Consider the following 21,418-nt stretch of genomic DNA (forward strand, 5'->3'; position numbering starts at 1 on the left):
TAACCAAGGAGGAGCGTCAACATAGACGTAAGACCAACTGCTGCCTCTACTGTGGTAGCTCGGGACATTACATCTCCACTTGTTCCCGGCGGTCGTCAACTGCCCGGCTCGCTAAAGTTGGGAGGACTTTTAGCGAGCCAGTTTCAACCTCTCAGTACCTCTGTCAGACCCCGTTTCCCGGCTACCCTTGTGAACAGGAATCAGAGCTTAGCGATTAACGCTTTTATCGATTCAGGTGCCGATGGAAGCTTTCTTGATGCCGAGTTGGTGGAACAGCTGGGGCTTTCCAAGGAGCAATTGCCGGAAGCCATTGAAGCGACCACTCTGAACGGCAGTAGTCTGGCACGTATCACGATGAGGACTGAACCGGTTAAGATGCTGTTGTCGGGGAATCATTCGGAGATGATTTCATTCTTCATTCTGCCGTCTTCCCATGTTCCTCTGGTCCTTGGATACCCCTGGCTGAAGGAACACAATCCCACGTTCGATTGGGTGACGGGCAAGGTAACGAGTTGGAGCCTTGATTGTCATGCTAACTGTCTCAAGACTGCCTGTCCCCATTCGGTTCCCAGTCAGGTGATTGAGGCTAAACCCCCAGATTTGTCCCTGGTTCCCGAGACATATCACGATTTGGGGGAAGTGTTCAGTAAGCAGAAGGCTCTGTCACTCCCCTCCCCACCGACCATATGATTGTGCCATCAACCTGTTCCCTGGAGCTGTCTACCCCAAGGGAAGGTTATACAGTATCTCCCGCCCTGAACGTGAGGGCTTTGGAGACCTACATCAAGGAGTCCCTAGCTGCTGGTCTCGTTCGTCCCTCGTCATCACCCCTGGGGGCAGGATTCTTCTTTGTGGGTAAGAAGGATGGCTCTCTTCGACCGTGTATTGATTATCGGGGGTTGAATGACATCACGGTCAAGAACAAGTATCCCCTGCCCTTGATGAGTTCTGCCTTCGACTCTTACAGGGTGCTACGGTGTTCACCAAGCTAGACCTACGCAATGTCGTATCACATGGTCCGGATCAGAGAGGGAGACGAGTGGTTGACGGGTTTCAATACACCGATGGGTCACTCGAGTATCAGGTGATGCCGTTTGGACTGACCAATGCTCCAGCGGTATTCCAGAGTATGGTGAACGACGTCCTGAGAGATATGATCGGTCTCTTTGTGTTTGTTTACCTGGATGACATTCTGATCTTCTCGAAGGAACCTTCCGACCACGTCCAGCATGTCCGGCAGGTTCTGCAGCGATTGTTGGAGAATCGCCTGTTCGTGAAGGCCGAGAAGTGCGAGTTTCACGCCCACACGACATCCTTTCTCGGGTACATCATCTCCAGGGGAGAGATTAGGATGGACCAGGAGAAGGTTAGAGCGGTTCTGGAATGGGCCCAGCCCGGTACGAGATTGCAGCTCCAGAGATTTTTGGGGTTTGCGAATTTCTACCGCAGATTCATCCGGGATTACAGCCGTGTGGCCGCTCCGTTAACTGCCTTGACTTCCAGTATCAGGAGCTTCAAGTGGAATCCGGAGGCGGATCGAGCGTTTCTGGATTTGAAGAGGCGATTCACCAACGCACCGATTCTCTCTCAACCGGACACGGCCCGTCAGTTCGTCGTTGAAGTGGACGCGTCTGATGTGGGAGTTGGCGCCATCCTGTCGCAGCGATGCTCCACGGACAGTAAACTCCATCCCTGCGCCTACTACTCTCGTCGCCTTTCGCCTGCGGAGAGGAATTACGATGTGGGTAACCGGGAGCTTCTCGCGGTGAAACTTGCCTTGGAGGAGTGGCGCCACTGGTTGGAGGGGGCGAGCAACCGTTTATTGTCTGGACTGACCACAAGAATCTTGCTTACGTGCAATCGGCTAGACGTCTCAACTCCCGTCAGGCCAGGTGGTCGTTGTTTTTCGGACGATTCAATTTTTTCCCTGACGTTCCGACCTGGATCTAAGAACGGCAAGGCGGACGCCTTGTCTCGGATGTTCTCCAAGACGGAGGAGGGTGGGTCCAAGACCGAGACAATTCTCCCCCGGAACTGCGTCGTGGGAGCTGTTAGGTGGAAGATTGAGGAGGAGGTGATGGCGGCTCTTCGGACGCAGCCCGGTCCCGGTAACGGTCCACCCGGTCGGTTGTTTGTGCCTGAGTCGGTTCGTCCTGCGGTCCTCAAATGGTCCCACGCCAGCAAGATGGCTTGTCACCCTGGCGTGGCTCGGACGATGGCGTTTCTTCGCAGACGTTTTTGGTGGCCTGCCATGGCCGAGGATACTCGGGGTTATGTTGCTGCCTGTCCAGTGTGTGCGCAGAATAAGGGTACCAATCGGCCCAGCTCTGGACTACTTCACCCCCTTCCTATTCCCCGGCGACCCTGGTCGCATCTGGCCCTGGACTTTGTCACTGGGTTGCCCGCTTCTGAGGGGAACACGGTCGTTCTGACTATCGTGGACAGATTCAGCAAGTTCGCCCACTTTGTGCCAATTGCCAAGCTTCCCTCTGCCTCGGAGACGTCCGAGATCCTGGTTAGGGAGGTTTTCAGGGTCCACGGGTTGCCCAGTGATATCGTTTCGTCCTTCTGTTTGGCCATTGGAGCTACAGTCAGTCTCACATCTGGTTTTCACCCCCAATCTAATGGTCAGGCGGAGAGAGCCAACCAGAAGATGGAATCCACGCTACGCTGCCTGGCCTCTTCCAACCCCACCTCCTGGGTCTCTCAGTTGCCTTGGGTTGAGTATGCCCACAATACTCTCCCTACATCTGCCACTGGGATGTCTCCCTTCCAGTGCCTGTATGGCTACCAACCTCCCTTGTTCCCTTCTCAGGAGAAGGAGCTCTCAGTGCCTTCTGTTCAGGCCCATATTCGTCGTTGCCACCGGACCTGGCATCGGGCCAGAAAGGCACTCCTTAGAGTTTCGGACCGGTATCAGCTCCAGGCGAATCGTCGCCGGATCCCCGCTCCCACCTACACCATCGGAGATAGGGTCTGGTTGGCCACACGGGATCTTCCTTTACGGACTGAGTCTAGGAAGTTGTTACCGAAGTTCATTGGTCCGTTTGTGGTGGAGAAGGTGATCAATCCGGTGGCAGTTCGACTCAAACTCCCGAGGGACGCTCAGAGTCCATCCCACCTTTCATGTCTCCTGCCTCAAGCCTGTTTTCCTCAGTCCTCTGTTGCCTCCTCCGCCTCCTCCTCCTCCTCCTCGGATGATCGGAGGTGGTCCTGCCTACACGGTGCGACGCATCATGGATTCCAGACGGCGGGGCCGGGGTTTCCAGTATCTCGTGGACTGGGAGGGGTATGGTCCTGAAGAGAGGAGTTGGATTCCGCGGCGACAGATCCTAGATGCTGACCTCATCCGTGACTTCTACCGCCTCCATCCTGGCGCTCCGGGAGTCCGCCCGGTGGCGTTCGTCGGAGGGGGTACTGTAACGATCCCGGCAGTCTGAGTCGGGTCCTGTCTGTGGACTAGTTTTTCTGCTCGGGATCTCCGGTTTCCCGAGGGTTCTGGAACGCTCCGGGGAGCTCTCTTGATTTCCGCACCTGCATCCCATCAGCAATCTGCACACCTGGTTCTGATCATCACCCTTCTTAGGCTCTGGCCTAACATCCATTCCCTGCCGGATCGTTAGCCATGAACAGTAGGTTTACCAGAGTATCAGTCTTAGAGCTTCTAGCGTTAGTTTTGTTGTTTTGCACCTTGTTGGTTTGTTGTTTACTTACCTCCGTTTTGTTCCATCTGCAGTCACTCGTCCGGAACCTTCATCCAACCTCTGCCTGGTGGTCGGCGGCTGCCGAGCCATGATTGGATCAACCACTGCACCCCCAACAACTAATCAACGCCGCCCGCTCTGTTCCCTGGATTATTCAGCATCACTCTTGAATTTGTAAATAAACACTCACCTTCGTTTCAACTTACCTTGTCCTGGTCTGCTTCTGGGTTCTGGCTTTGTAACTCGTGACAGTTCTATTTGTGAATAATCACACCAACTGTTGTCACCTTCTCACCAAGCTGCTTGCCGATGTTCTTGTAGCCCATTCCAGCCTTGTGTAGGTCTACAATCTTGTCCCTGACATCCTTGGAGAGCTCTTTGTTCTTTTTTTTTATTATTTTTTTATTTTTATTATTATTATTATTTTTAATTTTTTGGGGGGGGGGGTAGATCAGCTTAATATTGCAGATAGATTGTAACTTCCATCAATGTAATTGTCTGCATCACTTCCAATCCCCCATATGTTTTTATATATACAGTGGGGAAAAAAGTATTTAGTCAGCCACCAATTGTGCAAGTTCTCCCACTTAAAAAGATGAGAGAGGCCTGTAATTTTCATCATAGGTACACGTCAACTATGACAGACAAATTGAGGAGAAAAAATCCAGAAAATCACATTGTAGGATTTTTTATGAATTTATTTGCAAATTATGGTGGAAAATAAATATTTGGTCACCTACAAACAAGCAAGATTTCTGGCTCTCACAGACCTGTAACTTCTTCTTTAAGAGGCTCCTCTGTCCTCCACACGTTACCTGTATTAATGGCACCTGTTTGAACTTGTTATCAGTATAAAAGACACCTGTCCACAACCTCAAACAGTCACACTCCAAACTCCACTATGGCCAAGACCAAAGAGCTGTCAAAGGACACCAGAAACAAAATTGTAGACCTGCACCAGGCTGGGAAGACTGAATCTGCAATAGGTAAGCAGCTTGGTTTGAAGAAATCAACTGTGGGAGCAATTATTAGGAAACGGAAGACATACAAGACCACTGATAATCTCCCTCGATCTGGGGCTCCACGCAAGATCTCACCCCGTGGGGTCAAAATGATCACAAGAACGGTGAGCAAAAATCCCAGAACCACACGGGGGGACTTAGTGAATGACCTGCAGAGAGCTGGGACCAAAGTAACAAAGCCTACCATCAGTAACACACTACGCCGCCAGGGACTCAAATCCTGCAGTGCCAGACGTTTCCCCCCTGCTTAAGCCAGTACATGTCCAGGCCCGTCTGAAGTTTGCTAGAGTGCATTTGGATGATCCAGAAGAGGATTGGGAGAATGTCATATGGTCAGATGAAACCAAAATAGAACTTTTTTGGTAAAAACTCAACTCGTCGTGTTTGGAGGACAAAGAATGCTGAGTTGCATCCAAAGAACACCATACCTACTGTGAAGCATGGGGGTGGAAACATCATGCTTTGGGGCTGTTTTTCTGCAAAGTGACCAGGACGACTGATCCGTGTAAAGGAAAGAATGAATGGGGCCTTGTATCGTGTGATTTTGAGTGAAAACCTCCTTCCATCAGCAAGGGCATTGAAGATGAAACGTTGCTGGGTCTTTCAGCATGACAATGATCCCAAACACACCGCCCGAGCAACGAAAGTCCGTGTTGCCCAGCGACAGCCCCAAAACATCACTGCTCTAGAGGAGATCTGCATGGAGGAATGGGCCAAAATACCAGCAACAGTGTGTGAAAACCTTGTGAAGACTTACAGAAAACGTTTGACCTGTGTCATTGCCAACAAAGGGTATATAACAAAGTATTGAGAAACTTTTGTTATTGACCAAATACTTATTTTCCACCATAATTTGCAAATAAATTAATTAAAAATCCTACAATGTGATTTTCTGGATTTCTTTCCCTAATTTTGTCTGTCATAGTTGACGTGTACCTATGATGAAAATTACAGGCCTCTCTCATCTTTTTAAGTGGGAGAACTTGCACAATTGGTGGCTGACTAAATACTTTTTTTCCCCACTGTATACTCCCCTTTATTACTTTTCAACCCCGCCATCCTTTCCCTACTTGGGGTAAATTAGTGAACAACAATGCTTAGGCCACTACTTCCAGCTTATACTTACTATCTACATTTTATGGACACAGTCAATTTTACAATAATTATATTTTATTTGTTTTTGCTCCTGAACTTCTTCTACTCTCAACCTCTCCGATCATTTTCATTTGATGTCCATCCGGTTTGCTTCTATATGCCATATCTTTCTAACTGTGCTCTTTCCCAAAAGCTCCCAACATAGAACCTATATACTTATTCTGGACACAGTATGCTTACATTATTAGTTATCTTGTTATTATTTGTTGTTATTTGTTATTAGTCCCATCCTTCAACTCCATTCAACACCTCCCATCTATCTCTTAACACCATCCATATAGGATTTCTATTTGCCATATATATTTCAACTGTACTGTGATGTTTTACAAAAGTTCTGATGTTTTACCTTTCTATTCTCATTGCTTCTACAGATTGTGAATTAAAAATAAACATTTTTGCTAAAAGTATTATTATATTATTGATCGATTGACTATGACTTTTCAGATCTCCCAGTAATGCTATCTGCAAGGTTAGCTCCATGTAAATATTGCAATCCTTTAGCCATTCCTGGACCTGTGTCCAAAAACAAGCTACAAATGGACAGAACTAAAAAAATGATCTAATGATTCTGTCTCTTCACAGCAACATCTGCAGAGCTGGGAGATTGTATCCCCCATATAAATAACATTCTATTGGTAGCAAGAATTTTATATAATAATTTAAATTGAAAGATTCTAATTTTTGAATCCGGTGTCGTTTTGCATGTCAGTTCATAAACACTATGCCATGAGATCGGTACGTCAAAAATCTCTTCCCAACTATTTTGCAATCTATATGAGACGGCTGTCAATCCTTTGGTCCTTAAATGAAACTGATATACTTTTTTATTTATCACAGTTTTCCTTAACCAATTATGTTCTTTAATGCAAGGCCGACAGACAAGTTCCTTACTTTCTCCCCCTTCCACTTTCCTCTTCCATTTTTGCGGTAAAGCTGCAATTATTTGGTTGTAATTTTGGATAGAGCAGACATTTCCATATGTTTTTGTTAGCTGCATGTGCGACATAACTCCACCAGTCCTACCGATGATATCATTTACGAAGACTATACCTTTTTTTAAAATGTTGTCAAAAAATAAAGGTTTTTTGTCAATTAGTATATTTAAATGTAACCACAATATTTGTTGCATTATTTGTTCTGTCGTTTCTGGAGGATTAAAATGAAATTGCAACCAACTTTCTATGGCTTGTTTTAGAAATAGTGATATTTGGGAGATTATTTCCAAAGAACACCATGCCTACTGTGAAGCATGGGGGTGGAAACATCATGCTTTGGGGCTGTTTTTCTGCAAAGGGACCAGGACGACTGATCCGCGTAAAGGAAAGAATGAATGGGGCCATGTATCGTGAGATTTTGAGTGAAAACCACCTTCCATCAGCAAGGGCATTGAAGATGAAACGTGGCTGGGTCTTTCAGCATGACAATGATCCCAAACACACCGCCCGGGCAACGAAGGAGTGGCTTCGTAAGAAGCATTTCAAGGTCCTGGAGTGGCCTAGCCAGTCTCCAGCTCTCAACCCCATAGAAAATCTTTGGAGGGAGTTGAAAGTCCGTGTTGCCCAGCGACAGCCCCAAAACATCACTGCTCTAGAGGAGATCTGCATGGAGGAATGGGCCAAAATACCAGCAACAGTGTGTGAAAACCTTGTGAAGACTTACAGAAAATGTTTGACCTGTGTCATTGCCAACAAAGGGTATATAACAAAGTATTGAGAAACTTTTGTTATTGACCAAATACTTATTTTCCACCATAATTTGCAAATAAATTCATAAAAAATCCTACAATGTGATTTTCTTGATTTTTTTTCCTCATTTTGTCTGTCACAGTTGACGTGTACCTATGATGAAAATTACAGGCCTCTCTCATCTTTTTAAGTGGGAGAACTTGCACAATTGGTGGCTGACTAAATACTTTTTTCCCCACTGTACATCACAACACTGAAGTGTAAGGGGGCCTCCAATTTTTTTTAATGGACTGGATCTTTATATTTTCCACTTGTATCCTGTTTCAGTAATAATGAGATCTTCTTCTTGAGTGTCAGATAATCTACCATTTACATAGGAGTGGTTAAAACATGCTAATAACGGTCCTCTTAGTATATCAAAAAAGGTTTGGTATACCTCGACTGGTATGCCATCCAACCCTGGAGTTTTCCCAGACTTAAATTCTTTAATTGCATCCAGAAGTTCCTCCTCTGTAATTTCACCTTCACATGAGTCTTTCTGTATGGCTGTTAATTTTACATTATCAATAGAAAAAAAATCTCTACAATTAGCTTCAGTTAGAGGAGATGGAGGCGACTGAAAAGAAAACATATGCTTAAAGTACTTTGTTGTAAAGTACATTTTTCCCCATATTCCATCCAGTTTGCTTTATTTTTATAATATATTACACTTGATCTTTCTTGAATAAGTTCTCCATTTCTTTTAGTTTTTCCTCTAATTTATTCTGAGCCTCTATGTTACAGTTTTTATTTATCTATCTGTTCTGTTAGACTTTCTATTTCCTTTGTTAGTATAAACTCTTTTGACCTAAATTGCTTTTGTTTTCGAGATGAGTACTGAATTGCATGGCCTCTAAAGGCACATTTAAAGGTGTCCCATACAATAAGGGGATTTGCTGTACCTATGTTATGTCGGAAAAAGTCAGTTATAAATTCCTTTGTTCTAATTATAAATAAATTATCATCCAATAGGCTTTGATTAAATTTCCAATATCCTCGCCCACGTGGAAATTCAGTAAGAGTAATGTATATGCCAATTATATGATGGTCTTGGCCATGGTGGAGAGTTTGGAATCTGATTGATTGATTGCTTCTGTGGACAGGTGTCTTTTATACAGGTAACAAACTGAGATTAGGAGCACTCCCTTTAAGAGTGTGCTCCTAATCTCAGCTCGTTACCTGTATAAAAGACACCTGGGAGCCAGAAATCTTTCTGATTGAGAGGGGGTCAAATACTTATTTTCCTCATTAAAATGCAAATCAATTTCTAACATTTTTGACATGCGTTTTTTTCTGGATTGTTTTGTTGTTATTCTGTCTCTCACTGTTCAAATAAACCTACCATTAAAATTATATGATCATTTCTTTGTCAGTGGGCAAACAGTGGTACAAAATCAGCAGGGGATCAAATACTTTTTTCCCTCACTGTATGTTGAGGAACATGCAGCAGTCATATTTACTATACTGATAATGCACACAATGAATGAACCAACTCTTGTGCTCTACCACTGGTGTTAACTGTCTCATTCTACTGATACTCATCACCAATATGATCACAACCAAAGCAGACTTCCACCAAGCACCATTCTCCTTACCTGACCAGCGGCTGAGGGTTTCCTGCTACCCTGCACTCCAGTCGGATGGGGTGTCCCTCTGCCACCTCCTGGCTCTTCAGCCTCTGGGTGAAATGTGGCAGTGACAGGTCTCCAGCAACGCTCTGGGCTCCACTGTGCTGCTCCCCCATCAACTGGGCTCCACTGTGCTGCTCCCCCATCAACTGGGCTCCACTGTGCTGCGGCTTCCCTATCAACTGGGCTCCACTGTGCTGCTGCTTCCCTATCAACTGGGCTCCACTGTGCTGCTGCTTCCCTATCAACTGGGCTCCACTGTGCTGCTGCTCCCCCATCAACTGGGCTCCACTGTGCTGCTGCTTCCCTATCAACTGGGCTCCACTGTGCTGCTGCTCCCCCATCAACTGGGCTCCACTGTGCTGCGGCTTCCCTATCAACTGGGCTCCACTGTGCTGCTGCTTCCCTATCAACTGGGCTCCACTGTGCTGCTGCTTCCCTATCAACTGGGCTCCACTGTGCTGCTGCTTCCCTATCAACTGGGCTCCACTGTGCTGTTGCTTTCTTATCAACTGGGCTCCACTGTGCTGCAGCTTCCCTATCAACTGGGCTCCACTGTGCTCCTCCCCCATCAACTGGGCTCCACAATTATGCTGCTTCCCTATCAACTGGGCTCCACTGTGCTGCTCCCCCATCAATTGGGCTCCACTGTGCTGCGGCTTCCCTATCAACTGGTCTGCACTGTGCTGCTGCTTCCCTATCAACTGGGCCCCACTGTGCTGCTGCTTCCCCATCAACTGGGCTCCACTGTGCTGCTGCTCCCCCATCAACTGGGCTCCACTGTGCTGCTCCCCCATCAACTGGGCTCCACTGTGCTGCAGCTTCCTTATCAACTGGGCTCCACTGTGCTGCTGCTTCCCTATCAACTGGGCTCCACTGTGCTGCTGCTTCCCCATCAACTGGGCTCCACTGTGCATCTGCTCCCCCATCAACAGGGCTCCACTGTGCTGCTCCCCCATCAACTGGGCTCCACTGTGCTGCTGCTTCGCCATCAACTGGGCTCCACTGTGTTGCTCCCCCATCAACTGGGCTCCATTGTGCTGCATCCCCATCAACTGGGCTCCACTGTACTGCTCCCCCATCAACTGGGCTCCACTGTGCTGCTCCCCCATCAATTCATTCACACTCATCAAACCAGAGACAACTGGCTCCCCCGTCACACTCAGAGGAGGGACACCCATCACACCCATTCCGCCCATCATGCTTGCTGGCTGGGTACCCAGGCCTGGCTCGCCCTGCTGTGGTGCCCCCTGTTGGCTGAGAGGCTGTGAGGGAACAGAGGCAGAGCCTTGGGGGGGCAGCCAGTGGCTCTTAGGAGACAGGTACCCGCTGTCGGGAGAGGAGGAGTCTTCCTCCCCCTTTTGCTCCAGCCGGGAGGAGCCTTTAAAGATGGAGGACAGCTCCTCGATGAAGGTGGCAGCACGGCTACAGAACTCAGTGGCAGAGGCAGCCCGTTCATTCAGCTCCAAGCCCTCATGGACCAGTCGGGGCTTGTCCTGCTTGTAGACTGGGGTGATGTTCTTGTGGCAGACAAACTTCTCAGGCAAGGCAGTGGCTTCGCATGTGGCCTGTATGGGCCTGCTGAGGTGGAAACTCTGGCTGGAGGTGACTTTGACTGAGTGGCTGTCATCTGGGGAGGGGGCTTTGGACTGGTGGGGGAAACTGGGGCTTCTGGTCAGGTATTCTGTGGTGTTGAGGGGGGAGGGGAAGTAGAGAGCCGGCTCCTGGGTTCTAGGAATAGGGGAGACAGGACCTCCCTGGTCTTCGGCGTCACTGAAGGCCTCCCGAGCCAGGTCCAGGCTGCGGTTGATTTCGTCTTGGCTGAGGAAGGCGGTAAGGTCTGAAAAGTCCCCGACTCCGGCGTCCAGATCCGCCATAGAGTCCAGGTACAGATCCCCATCAGACGACGCCTCCGAGAACACCCCCCCGTCTCTCTCTAGTACCCCGCCCCCATCCTTCATAAGCAGAGAGAGGGGTAGGGACTGATTCCAGCTCCCGTCCTGCATCCTGAAACACACACACACACACATATGACATTCAGTTAACACAGTAGATACAGCAAGACACTAATTATAAACAACATACACATAGTCATCTGAATAAATAAAAACAGCCCTCACAGTGAACAGAAACACACCCTCCCTCCTCAACCTACAGTTGAGGATGATTTAGGCTGGCATTCTTTGGGCACAGCTGGTGGGTATTAACAAAGGCTTTCAGGAGGTCAAGGTGTGCAAGACTGGCATTTGTCACCATCCCTCCCTCTATTCTCTCCCTAATTGTCTATTTCCCTCACTCTCCTCTCGCTTCCTTATTCTTCTCTCTCTCTCTCTCTCTCTCTCTTTCTCTCTCTCTCTTTCTCTCTCTCTCTTTCTCTGTCTCAGCAACAATTTACTACAAGCATAAAACAATCAAAGTTGTAACCATGATAATTATGTTATAATTAGAGTTGTATTGTCCATACACTGCAAAAGACTAGATCAACTACAGCGGCAGTCACACAAACACATGTGTGCGCACCTTCACAGAGGGAAAGTGTTTGTTTTGGTCATACCACACATTTATGAAACTCTCCACTGACAGTGATCAATAGCTCAAGCATAGCTCTGTCACTTCCTAAACAGGTGGTCTGGAACACACGTCAGATGAAAGTAGAAGCGTGTATATGCATATGTAGAATGCACTTTGGAACATACACTACCGTTCAAAAGTTTGGGGTCACTTAGAAATGTCCTTGTTTTCGAAAGAAATTATTATTTTTTTGTCCATTCAAATAACATCAAACTTATCAGAAATACATTGTTAATGTTGTAAATGGATATTGTAGCTGGAAACGGCAGATTTTTTATGGAATATCTACATAGGCGTACAGAGGCCCATTATCAGCAACCATCAGTCCTGTGTTCCAATGGCACGTTGTGTTTGCTAATCCAAGTTTATCATTTTAAAAGGCTAATTGATCATTAGAAAACCCTTTTGCAATTATGTTATCACAGTTTAAAACTTTTGTGCTGATTAAAGAAGCAATAAAACTGGCCTTCTTGAGACTAGTTGAGTATCTGGAGCATCAGCAATTGTGGGTTCTTTCTTCTGAAACTCGTCAGTCTATTCTTGTTCTGAGAAATGAAGGCTATTCCATGTGAGAAATTGCCAAAAAACTGAAGATCTCGTACAACACTGTGTATTACTCCCTTCACAGAACAGCACAAACTGACTTTAACCAGAATAGAAAGAGGAGTGGGAGGCCCCGGTGCACAGTGAAGAGGCAACTCTGGGATGCTGACCTTCTAGGCAGAGTTGATTAAGATTAAGATGGGCAGTCTGAGATATATATTTTTCTTTGAAACTCTGCCTAGAAGGTCAGCATCCCGGAGTCGCCTCTTCACTGTTGACGTTGAGACTGGTGTTTTGCGGGTACTATTTAATGAAGCTGCCAGTTGAGGACCTGTGAGGCGTCTGTTTCTCAAACTAGACACTCTAATGCAGGGGTGTCAAACTCATTTTAGCTCAGGGGCCACATGGAGGAAAATCTATTCCCAAGTGGGCCGGACCGGAAAAATCATGGTATATATAACTTAAAAACAACAACTTCAGATTGTTTTCTTTGTTTTAATACGATCAACATACAACATAAAGCTGGAGCCTGAGGACAGTGTGTCCAAAATAGTACAAGCACAACATCACTATTAATCATAAAACACGTCAAGTTTATTTGAAAATTCTAAAGAAAAAGAACACACAAACACACAATGCCTCAGTGATTAACAGAACTGTTTCACAGATCACAGAACTATATCAGGGTGTCATTTCTCAGGCAGAAATGTAGATAAAAATAATGAAATCCTGTTCCCCAAACAAGTGCAAGAACCACAGAGTCAAGAATAGGTTAAATATACAAATAAAATTAAATCAATTAAAAACAATAGCACATCAACATAAAAACATATAAACATAAATCTGAAAGCATTGCTCAAACTCCCGTAACAGTCCAGTTATTTTATCTTTGAACCGCTTCATGTCTGCCACATGTTGGGACGCGCACACATTTTTCAGACAGGGGAAGTGAGCTGCATCACCACCGGCAAGTTGCGTCTCCCACAATGACAGCTTCAACTTGAAAGAACGTATGCTGTCATAATACTGCGTGACAACTTTGTTGCGCCCTTGCAGCTGTTTGTTCAAGTTATTCAGGTGCTCTGTAACATCCACCATAAATGCAAGGTCCGGCATCCATTCTGCGGAATGAAATTCTAACACTGGTTTGCCCTTTTCTTCCATGAACTGTTCAATTTCTTCTCGTAAATCAAAGAAACGCCTCAGCACAGCACCTCGGCTTAACCATCTTACCTCAGTGTGGTATGGCAGGCCATAGATGTGGTCTTTCTCTCTGAGAAGGCTGTCAAACTGACGGTGATTCAGGCTTCTGGATCGGATGAAATTAACAGTTTGGATGACCACCTTCATGACGTTATCCATCTTTAATGACTTGCAACACAAAGCCTCCTGGTGCAAAATACAGTGAAAAGTCAAAAATCACGTCCTCCATTTGCAGATTGCACTTTCTCTCTGAACTTTGTCACAACGCCTGCTTTTTTCCCGATCATTGAGGGCGCACCATCTGTAGCCAGGCTGACAGCGCGGGACCAGTCCACTCCGACCCTGTCCAGCGCGCCCGACGAGTGCGGTAAAAATATCAGCTGCTGTCGTTGTATCTGTCATCGGCACCAACTCCACGAACTCCTCGGTGACGGTCAATGTGTCATCAACTCCGCGGATGAAAAAATGGCCAGTTGTGCAACATCTGTAATGTCTGTGCTTTCATCAATTGCAACCGAAAACGCAATAAATGACTTTACTTTTTGCTTCAACTGGCTGTCCAAATCCACTGAAAGATCGGAAATCCTGTCTGCAACTGTGTTTCTTGTCAGGCTGATATTTGCAAAAGCCTGCCGCTTTTCAGCTGCCTTCGTCATGCATGTTTTTACAAATTCACCCTCACTAAATGGTTTTGAAGCCACTGCGATTTCATTAGCAATGAGGTAGCTAGCTTTCACTGCAGCGTCACTGATGTCTCGGCTGTGAGTAAACACAGACTGCTGTTTCTTCAGACCCGCAAACGGTTCATTCACCTTCTCTCTTCTCCGCTGTCCTTGAAAGTTGTCATATTTGTCGGCATGAAGACTCACATAGTGGCGACGAAGGTTATATTCTTTCAGCACTGCAACATGCTCTGAACACACCAAACATACAGCTTTCCCATTCAATTCCGTGATTAAATAGGATGACCATTTTTCTTGGAACACTCTGCACTCTGCGTCCACTTTTCTCTTTTTTGACAGAGACATATTGGGGCAATGAGGGTGCCAAAGCACATAATGTTAAAAGTAGAAGCCGTAATAAATATCGCGGGCAAAACAAAGTAGCTCATTGGCTGCACGTGCTTGACCTACTTGCTCTGCCCCGGTATAAACAGTTTGCTTGCTTAACACAATTGCTATTGCGCCATCCAGTGGACGCAATTGGAACAGCAGTTTATTTTATTGAAAAATTGCAGCGCATTTTTATACTTAAAAAAAAAAAAAAAAAAGGTTTTATTTATTTATTTATTTTTCTTGAAATCATCTCGCGGGCCGGATTAAACCCGTTTGCGGGCCTGATCCGGCCCGCGGGCCGTACGTTTGACACCCCTGCTCTAATGTATTTGTCCTCTTGCTCAGTTGTGCACCGGGGCCTCCCACTCCTCTTTCTATTCTGGTTAGAGCCAGTTTGCGCTGTTCTGTGAAGGGAGTAGTACACAGCGTTGTACGAGATCTTCCGTTTCTTGGCAATTTCTCGCATGGAATAGCCTTCATTTCTCAGAACAAGAATAGACTGACGAGTTTCAGAAGAAAGTTATTTGTTTCTGGCCATTTTGAGCCTGTAATCGAACCCACAATTGCTGATGCTCCAGATACTCAACTAGTCTCAAGAAGGCCATTTTTATTGCTTCTTTAATCAGCACAAAAGTTTTCAGCTGTGCTAACATAATTGCAAAAGGGTTTTCTAATGATCAATTAGCCTTATAAAATGATAAACTTGGATTAGCAAACACAACGTGACATTGGAACACAGGACTGATGGTTGCTGATAATGAGCCTCTGTACGCCTATGTAGATATTCCATTAAAAATCAGCCGTTTCCAGCTATAATATCCATTTACAACATTAACAATGTCTACACTGTATTTCTGATCAATTTTATGTTATTTTAATGGACAAAAAAATAGCTTGTCTTTCGAAAACAAGGACATTTCTAAGTGACCCCAAACTTTTGAACGGTAGTGTATGTATACACAGTCAGGCACAAGGGACAGGGTTCTCTTCAGAGCCTGTTATTTTCCATGTGAAAAATGCGTTATCTATACAACATTGACTAATTATGAATGGGGAATATTACAAAATATTAAAACGAATTGACAAAAGGTCAATGGCTACTGCCGTCAATTACAGAATAGAACAGAATACGTCATTTCTGCTATCTGTTCAATAACTATGTACTTAGTACTTACTTTGTAATGTACTTTAATGTAACTGTAATATCTAGTGAAAATAACCATATTTTCCCTGCAGTCCTGACACTAACCGTGTCTCAAATGCAAAAGTGAATATCCCCACATACACTGACAGTATATTGATAGCTATAGATTTTTCTAAGCGTTTTTCTAATATCCAAAATTATAAAACAAAGGAAACAACAGTGCCTCCAGGACATTCTGCTAATAATGTCAACAAGAAATGAGAAAGGACAGCCTTACCTTCAAGTTTTTGTCCAAAGGTATTGTCCCAGTCTAGTAGTTCCAGTTTCCTATTAAGATGATATGTTTGTGAGCATAGACAGAAGCGTATTTTTCGGGCAGTGAGTGCGAGCACTGTGAGCGGGTCGAGGTCTACTTGAGTGGTTCCTCTAGCATGGCCTGCTGTCCCATCTGTCCCAGCGTCTGACCGCTCACTGTGTCTGGCTATATTTGGCCCCGGACTCAGGTTTCACAGCCAGAATGCTGGTGAGAGAAAGAAGAAGAGAGAGAGAGAGAGCGAGACAGAGAGAGAGAGGTGGGGGGCATTTGAGAATATCACAGGGGTACAATGTTTTCTACTGATGACAATAAATACAGTACTTCAACACGCAGAACAAAATACTCACACATACACACATCATCTGACACATGGAACTGAGGGGCTTTTCACTTTGTACCTTACCATGTTGCACTATCAAACCCACACATGAAAAATGTATGTACTCTGCTACCTGCACAGTATGCATCTGTCAGTACCATCCCACTGGGCACAGGTGTCAATTCAACGTCTATTCCACGTTGGTTCAATGTAATTTCATTGAAATGACTTGGAAACAATGTTGATTCAACCAGTGTGTGCCCAGTGGGATAAATATGGGGAAGGAGGAAGTTCAGGTTCTCTCAGTCACAGGCTGGGTTAGGGTAGGAACTGAAGCCCTTCTCTCTGAACTGTAACTCTGCTCTACTGTGGCCAGTTGAGTTCACTCCTCGACCTGAGACCTGCCACTGAGCCTCTGAACAAGCTGTTATTAGTATAGACTCTTCAGTGTTTTTAGTATAGACTCTTCAGTGTTATTAGTATAGACTCTTCAGTGTTATTAGTATAGACTCTTCAGTGTTATTAGTATAGACTCTTCAGTGTTATTAGTATAGACTCTTCAGTGTTATTAGTATTAGACTCTTCAGTGTATGAGCGTTTTCTGCACAATGGAGGTTGGGGTCCAGGGTAACTTATGATCAAAGTTCATTACCTTCTCTGAGCCCCCATCCTCTCCAGTAGCCTTGAAATACTCTCTGGCCTCTCTCTTCAGGCTGTGTCTCACTGATGCCTTGGAATTTTATACCCTAAGTGCAGTGGCGGCTGGCCGATAGAGGGGCGCTAGGGCGCCGCCCCCTTAAATAAAATTATTTTAAAAAATAAAAAAATAAAAAATAATAATAATAATAATAATAAAAACATCAGTATGTCAATATTTGTGTGTTTGAAATATGGAATGCACACAGTAATATGTGTAAGATATGATAGAAAATCATATTCGCAACCTTTCCTCTGCCTGTCAAACGCCTCGTCAGCTCTGGGCGATACAGAAAGTGCCCCGAGGAGGCGGGTCTACGTAGCAGTTAAGCCAATTGCTAATTTAAGATATGAATGTATGACATAAAATGTAGTCAATAAGCGATCTTAAATCGAATCCAAGGAGGGCGATTATTTTACCGCCCCAAGCTCGCCCCCTGATAAAATAAGGACCGGGGTCCAGTGACGCCATTTTTACTAGACAACAATGGCGAACGCAAACGTTACTCCTCCAAGACCCAACCCTAACTCGGTGAAATCTCTCCTCCAAGATCCGTTTGAGAGGAGAACTTTGTCAGAGAAAGTTCGGGTGAAAGAGCTGGGCCCAGATCAACCTGACCTCTCAATCAGACAGCAGGCTAGCGAGAAAGGGAAGCAGTATATGCGCGGCTTCTCCCGTAGCTGGTACACCAGGAAGGCTTGGCTAGCTGGGTGCACTGATGCTAATGCTTTATTTTGCTTTCCGTGCTTGCTTTTTAAAACGACGGGGTCAGATTCAGCATGGACAGGTACCGGAGTGAGGGATATGAAGCACCTGTCAGAGAAGGTAAAGAAACATGAGAACACCAGGGCACACATGGACAACTCTGTAAAGCTAGCTGTATTAGGAAGGGTGAACATTGCTACGCAGCTGGATGACGGCCACAGGATTGCGGTGAGGAAACACAATGAGGAGGTGGATAAAAACAGGCACATTCTATCCAAAATTATCGATTGTGTGAAGTTCTGTGGGGCTTTTGAGTTGGCCTTGCGTGGGCACGAGGAGACTGACTCCTCAGACAACCCCGGCATTTTCCGGGGCTTAGTGGATTTTGTTGCCTCCTCGACAGTGTGCTGGAGGAGCACCTGAAGACAGCTACCGTTTTTAAGGGCACGTCAAAGACGATACAGAACGAGCTGTTGGACTGTATGCTGTCAATGCTTAAGGATTACATCCTGGAGGAAGTAAAGAGTGCTGATTTTATCGCCATTCAAGCTGACGAGACGACTGACGTTTCCACCCACTGCCAGTTGGTGCTTGTGTGAGTGATTATCATAGAGCCGTCACAATTATATTTGTTTTAGTATTTTAAAAGGAAAGAGAAGACACAATCAGACGTTGATAATAATGCAGGAAAGTACTACACAGTTTGTAATAATTATTCAGGTGTCCACCAGGTCAATTTCTAGAAGAGGCCTAGTTGTTATTGAATATTAACTTTATTGCTAAGTGAACAGCAGAACAAAATTATGTTGCATCCCTCTCACAAATGTAATAGAAAAAGGCTTTAAAACGTAATAACATCAGTTAATTATGTACATCACAGGTTAAAAGCAGTTACTAGACATAGTTTGTGTGTATATACACACTGTCTGTCTGTCTGTCTGTCTGTCTGTCTGTCTATATATATATATATAAGTCACTGGTTGTGTGTTGAGGGGGAATTACAGTGAGTTAAGAAGTCTGATTGCAAGTTATCAAATTAAACTTTATTTTTGGACCCAGGGCCTCAATTCCCTCTTTGTGTGGGGACAGCGCATCTGACGAGCAGCAACAGCCCATCAAGCGACGGAGGATGCTGGGACCAGGAGAACAACAGAGGTTGGCTATAGAGGTAAGTTGTGATGTAATTGTCAGTGTTTCCCACCTAGAACTTTTTTCAGGCCTGGTAGTATGTAGCCAAAACCCTGAACAATCAGCACCTTGGTAATCATATACTTGAGTTGGACATAGGCATGTGTCAGTCAGGATCACTTGCATCAAAATAGCTTAATTGCAAATTAAAGCTGATGATGTATCTTTACAGGTATGTGATACCATCCTGAGTCATGCCAAAGAGAGGTTCTCCTTCACCCAGCACCTCATCAGCGCAACACTATTGCACGGAGAGTTGTTCCCACAACACAGTGTGAAGTTCCCCGATACAGCGCTTGAAACAACCGTGGAGGCGTACCCCATGTTGAACAAGGCCAAGCTCAAAACCAAACTGTCCCTCATCTATGAGAACAGTGAGTTCAAGGCTTGTAGTGGTGCAGTGCCCCTGTACCAGTTCTTCATGGAGAACAACCTTCAGAGCACTTTCACAGAGACTGCCAGCCTCCTCAAGATCCTCATCACCACACCCATGACAACTGCTGAGTCAGAAAGGTGCTTCTCTACACTGAAAAGGATCAAGACCTTCCTGAGAAACAGCATGACACAGGATCGCCTGAACGCTCTGGCCATGCTCTCCATGGAGAAGAAACTTGTCAGGGACATTCCTGACTTTAATCAAAGGGTCATTGAGAGGTTTGCCACTCAGAAGGACAGACGGGCAAAATTCCTGTACAAATAAGATGACAGACACACACACACAGAGCAGCTCTGGCCGCATGTTTCTTTGTATATAGTTGACCTTAGCATAAAAAATCCAGTTATATATGGTACTCTAGAAAGTCTTAATAGTGTCTTTGCTAATATTACTGTATATATGTTGTTTTGTATCAATTAATTGTTGCAGTTCTGGAGCACATTAACAATTAGTCACATTTAGTATGATCATAAAATACTGTATGCTATTCTTCCAGTCAAAGGTTTGAGTTCATCCACTTGATATCCATTTCTATATTATACATCCTTTCATACAGTGTAAGATTTCCTATAAACTTTATAATAATTTCATGTTATTGTCCACTTTCCACTCTGTTCTGACAGCATGCCTGTTCGCGTTGCCTGTTTACTACCAATGGTGAAAAGTTCACTTTAAATGCAAATGAAAGGCTTGGGTTTGTGTAATATGTTTTTGTGTAAGAATGCCTCAACTTTTTAATATTGGCATTAAATAATTACTGAATGTTTCACTGAGCACTGCTGTCCTGCAGTTTGTGTTAAAATATATCGCGATGGTTACAGGAAAAAAAAGTATGGCACAGCCCCACCGAGAATATTTTTCACCAGCCGCCACTGCCTAAGTGACTGGTAGTAAACCAGTTTTCTGCTTGAGCTCGATTTACCCACTTCGCTTGGAAAAGTGGTTGGCTGACGCATCTCATGGTTGGGTTAAAAGGGCACAGACACATTCTGGCTCTGCAGCCTCACTTGGTCTATTTGTGGGCCGCTATCGCAGACGGTTGGTCCTAACAGCGCAGAGCTATTCCGGTTCTCCAACTATCTATTGATTACAGTTAAGTGCTAGTGACAGGGCAGGGAGGAATGTCCATTGGGACAACTCTCTCAAACCATCAACCCCCCTCACACACAATTACACACACACTGCCAAGCAACTGACCCCAACACCACTTTACCATTGACTGTCCTTCAGCACCGACCCTTCATTCACTGCCCCAGAACCAACCCCCCACTCATCTTTCCAAAGCCCCATGCACTCACACTATCCAATTCATATATGGAAATAGCTTAAGTGTACCTTGTTGAGGGTGTCATTTAAAAATAACTGCATTAATTGGTGGTGACTTCGAATAGCCTCGCTCATGGTCTGGCAAGAATAGAAATTGAGCTTTTCCAATCTGATCATCCTTTCAGCTAGAGTTTACAGACCTTACATCCTGTCAGTTAACACTTATGGCCATTTATCACTTACTTCAGATTTCTTCTTGTATTAAAAAACTTTACCTCACCCATTGAGTGATGAACTACTAGACCAGGGGTGGAAGAAAACATACAAACTTCCAAACATGCGAGCCCATTCAATCGGGCCCCCGTAGGTTTGAGTTAAAAATATATATAATTTGAGTTAAAAAACAATGAAGGCCACTTTTCAATGTCTTAAACTAGATAGAAAGTATGTTGAAATTATAATTGACCTACACATTTTAAATGACTGCCCTTTTTCTGGCCCGCAAATTGCTTTTTACAAACAAATCGGTCCGAAAAAAATATATGCGGCTCTCCACTCAATTTTTTTAATCACGATGTGGCACTCAAGACAAAGTTATTTGCCACCCCTGTACTAGATTCTAGGTGGGTTGGTGTCCCAATCATCCAAGAGGCCACAATCCACATCCACAAAATGGCCAGCCATTTATGAGATACAGTGAGCTCCAAAAGTATTGGGACAGTGACATTGTTTTTTTTGTTTT

General features: G+C 45.0%; 2 protein-coding genes across 3 annotated transcripts in view; both read right to left on the minus strand.

Annotated features, from left to right (window-relative positions):
• LOC121533313 (palladin) overlaps positions 1-9,424 on the minus strand; it is an 89,152-nt gene extending 79,728 nt beyond the window's left edge. For both annotated transcript variants that reach the window (XM_041839135.2, XM_041839134.2), the window contains exon 1: positions 9,201-9,424. In XM_041839135.2, coding sequence (XP_041695069.2) covers positions 9,201-9,379 — 179 coding nt within the window. In that variant the 5' untranslated portion in view covers positions 9,380-9,424. The remainder of the gene's footprint in view (positions 1-9,200) is intronic.
• Positions 9,379-16,202, minus strand: LOC121532892. The gene is made up of 3 exons (XM_045205759.1): positions 16,027-16,202; positions 9,427-11,240; positions 9,379-9,392 (listed from the first exon to the last, which is right to left on the minus strand). The coding sequence occupies exons 2-3, from the start codon at positions 11,237-11,239 to the stop codon at positions 9,379-9,381; spliced, it is 1,827 nt and encodes a 608-aa protein (XP_045061694.1). The 5' UTR covers position 11,240; positions 16,027-16,202.
• Between the last annotated feature and the right edge of the window lie 5,216 nt (positions 16,203-21,418).

The sequence above is a fragment of the Coregonus clupeaformis genome, chromosome 20 (assembly GCF_020615455.1).
Source record: "Coregonus clupeaformis isolate EN_2021a chromosome 20, ASM2061545v1, whole genome shotgun sequence".
In the NCBI taxonomy this organism is placed as follows: domain Eukaryota; kingdom Metazoa; phylum Chordata; class Actinopteri; order Salmoniformes; family Salmonidae; genus Coregonus; species Coregonus clupeaformis.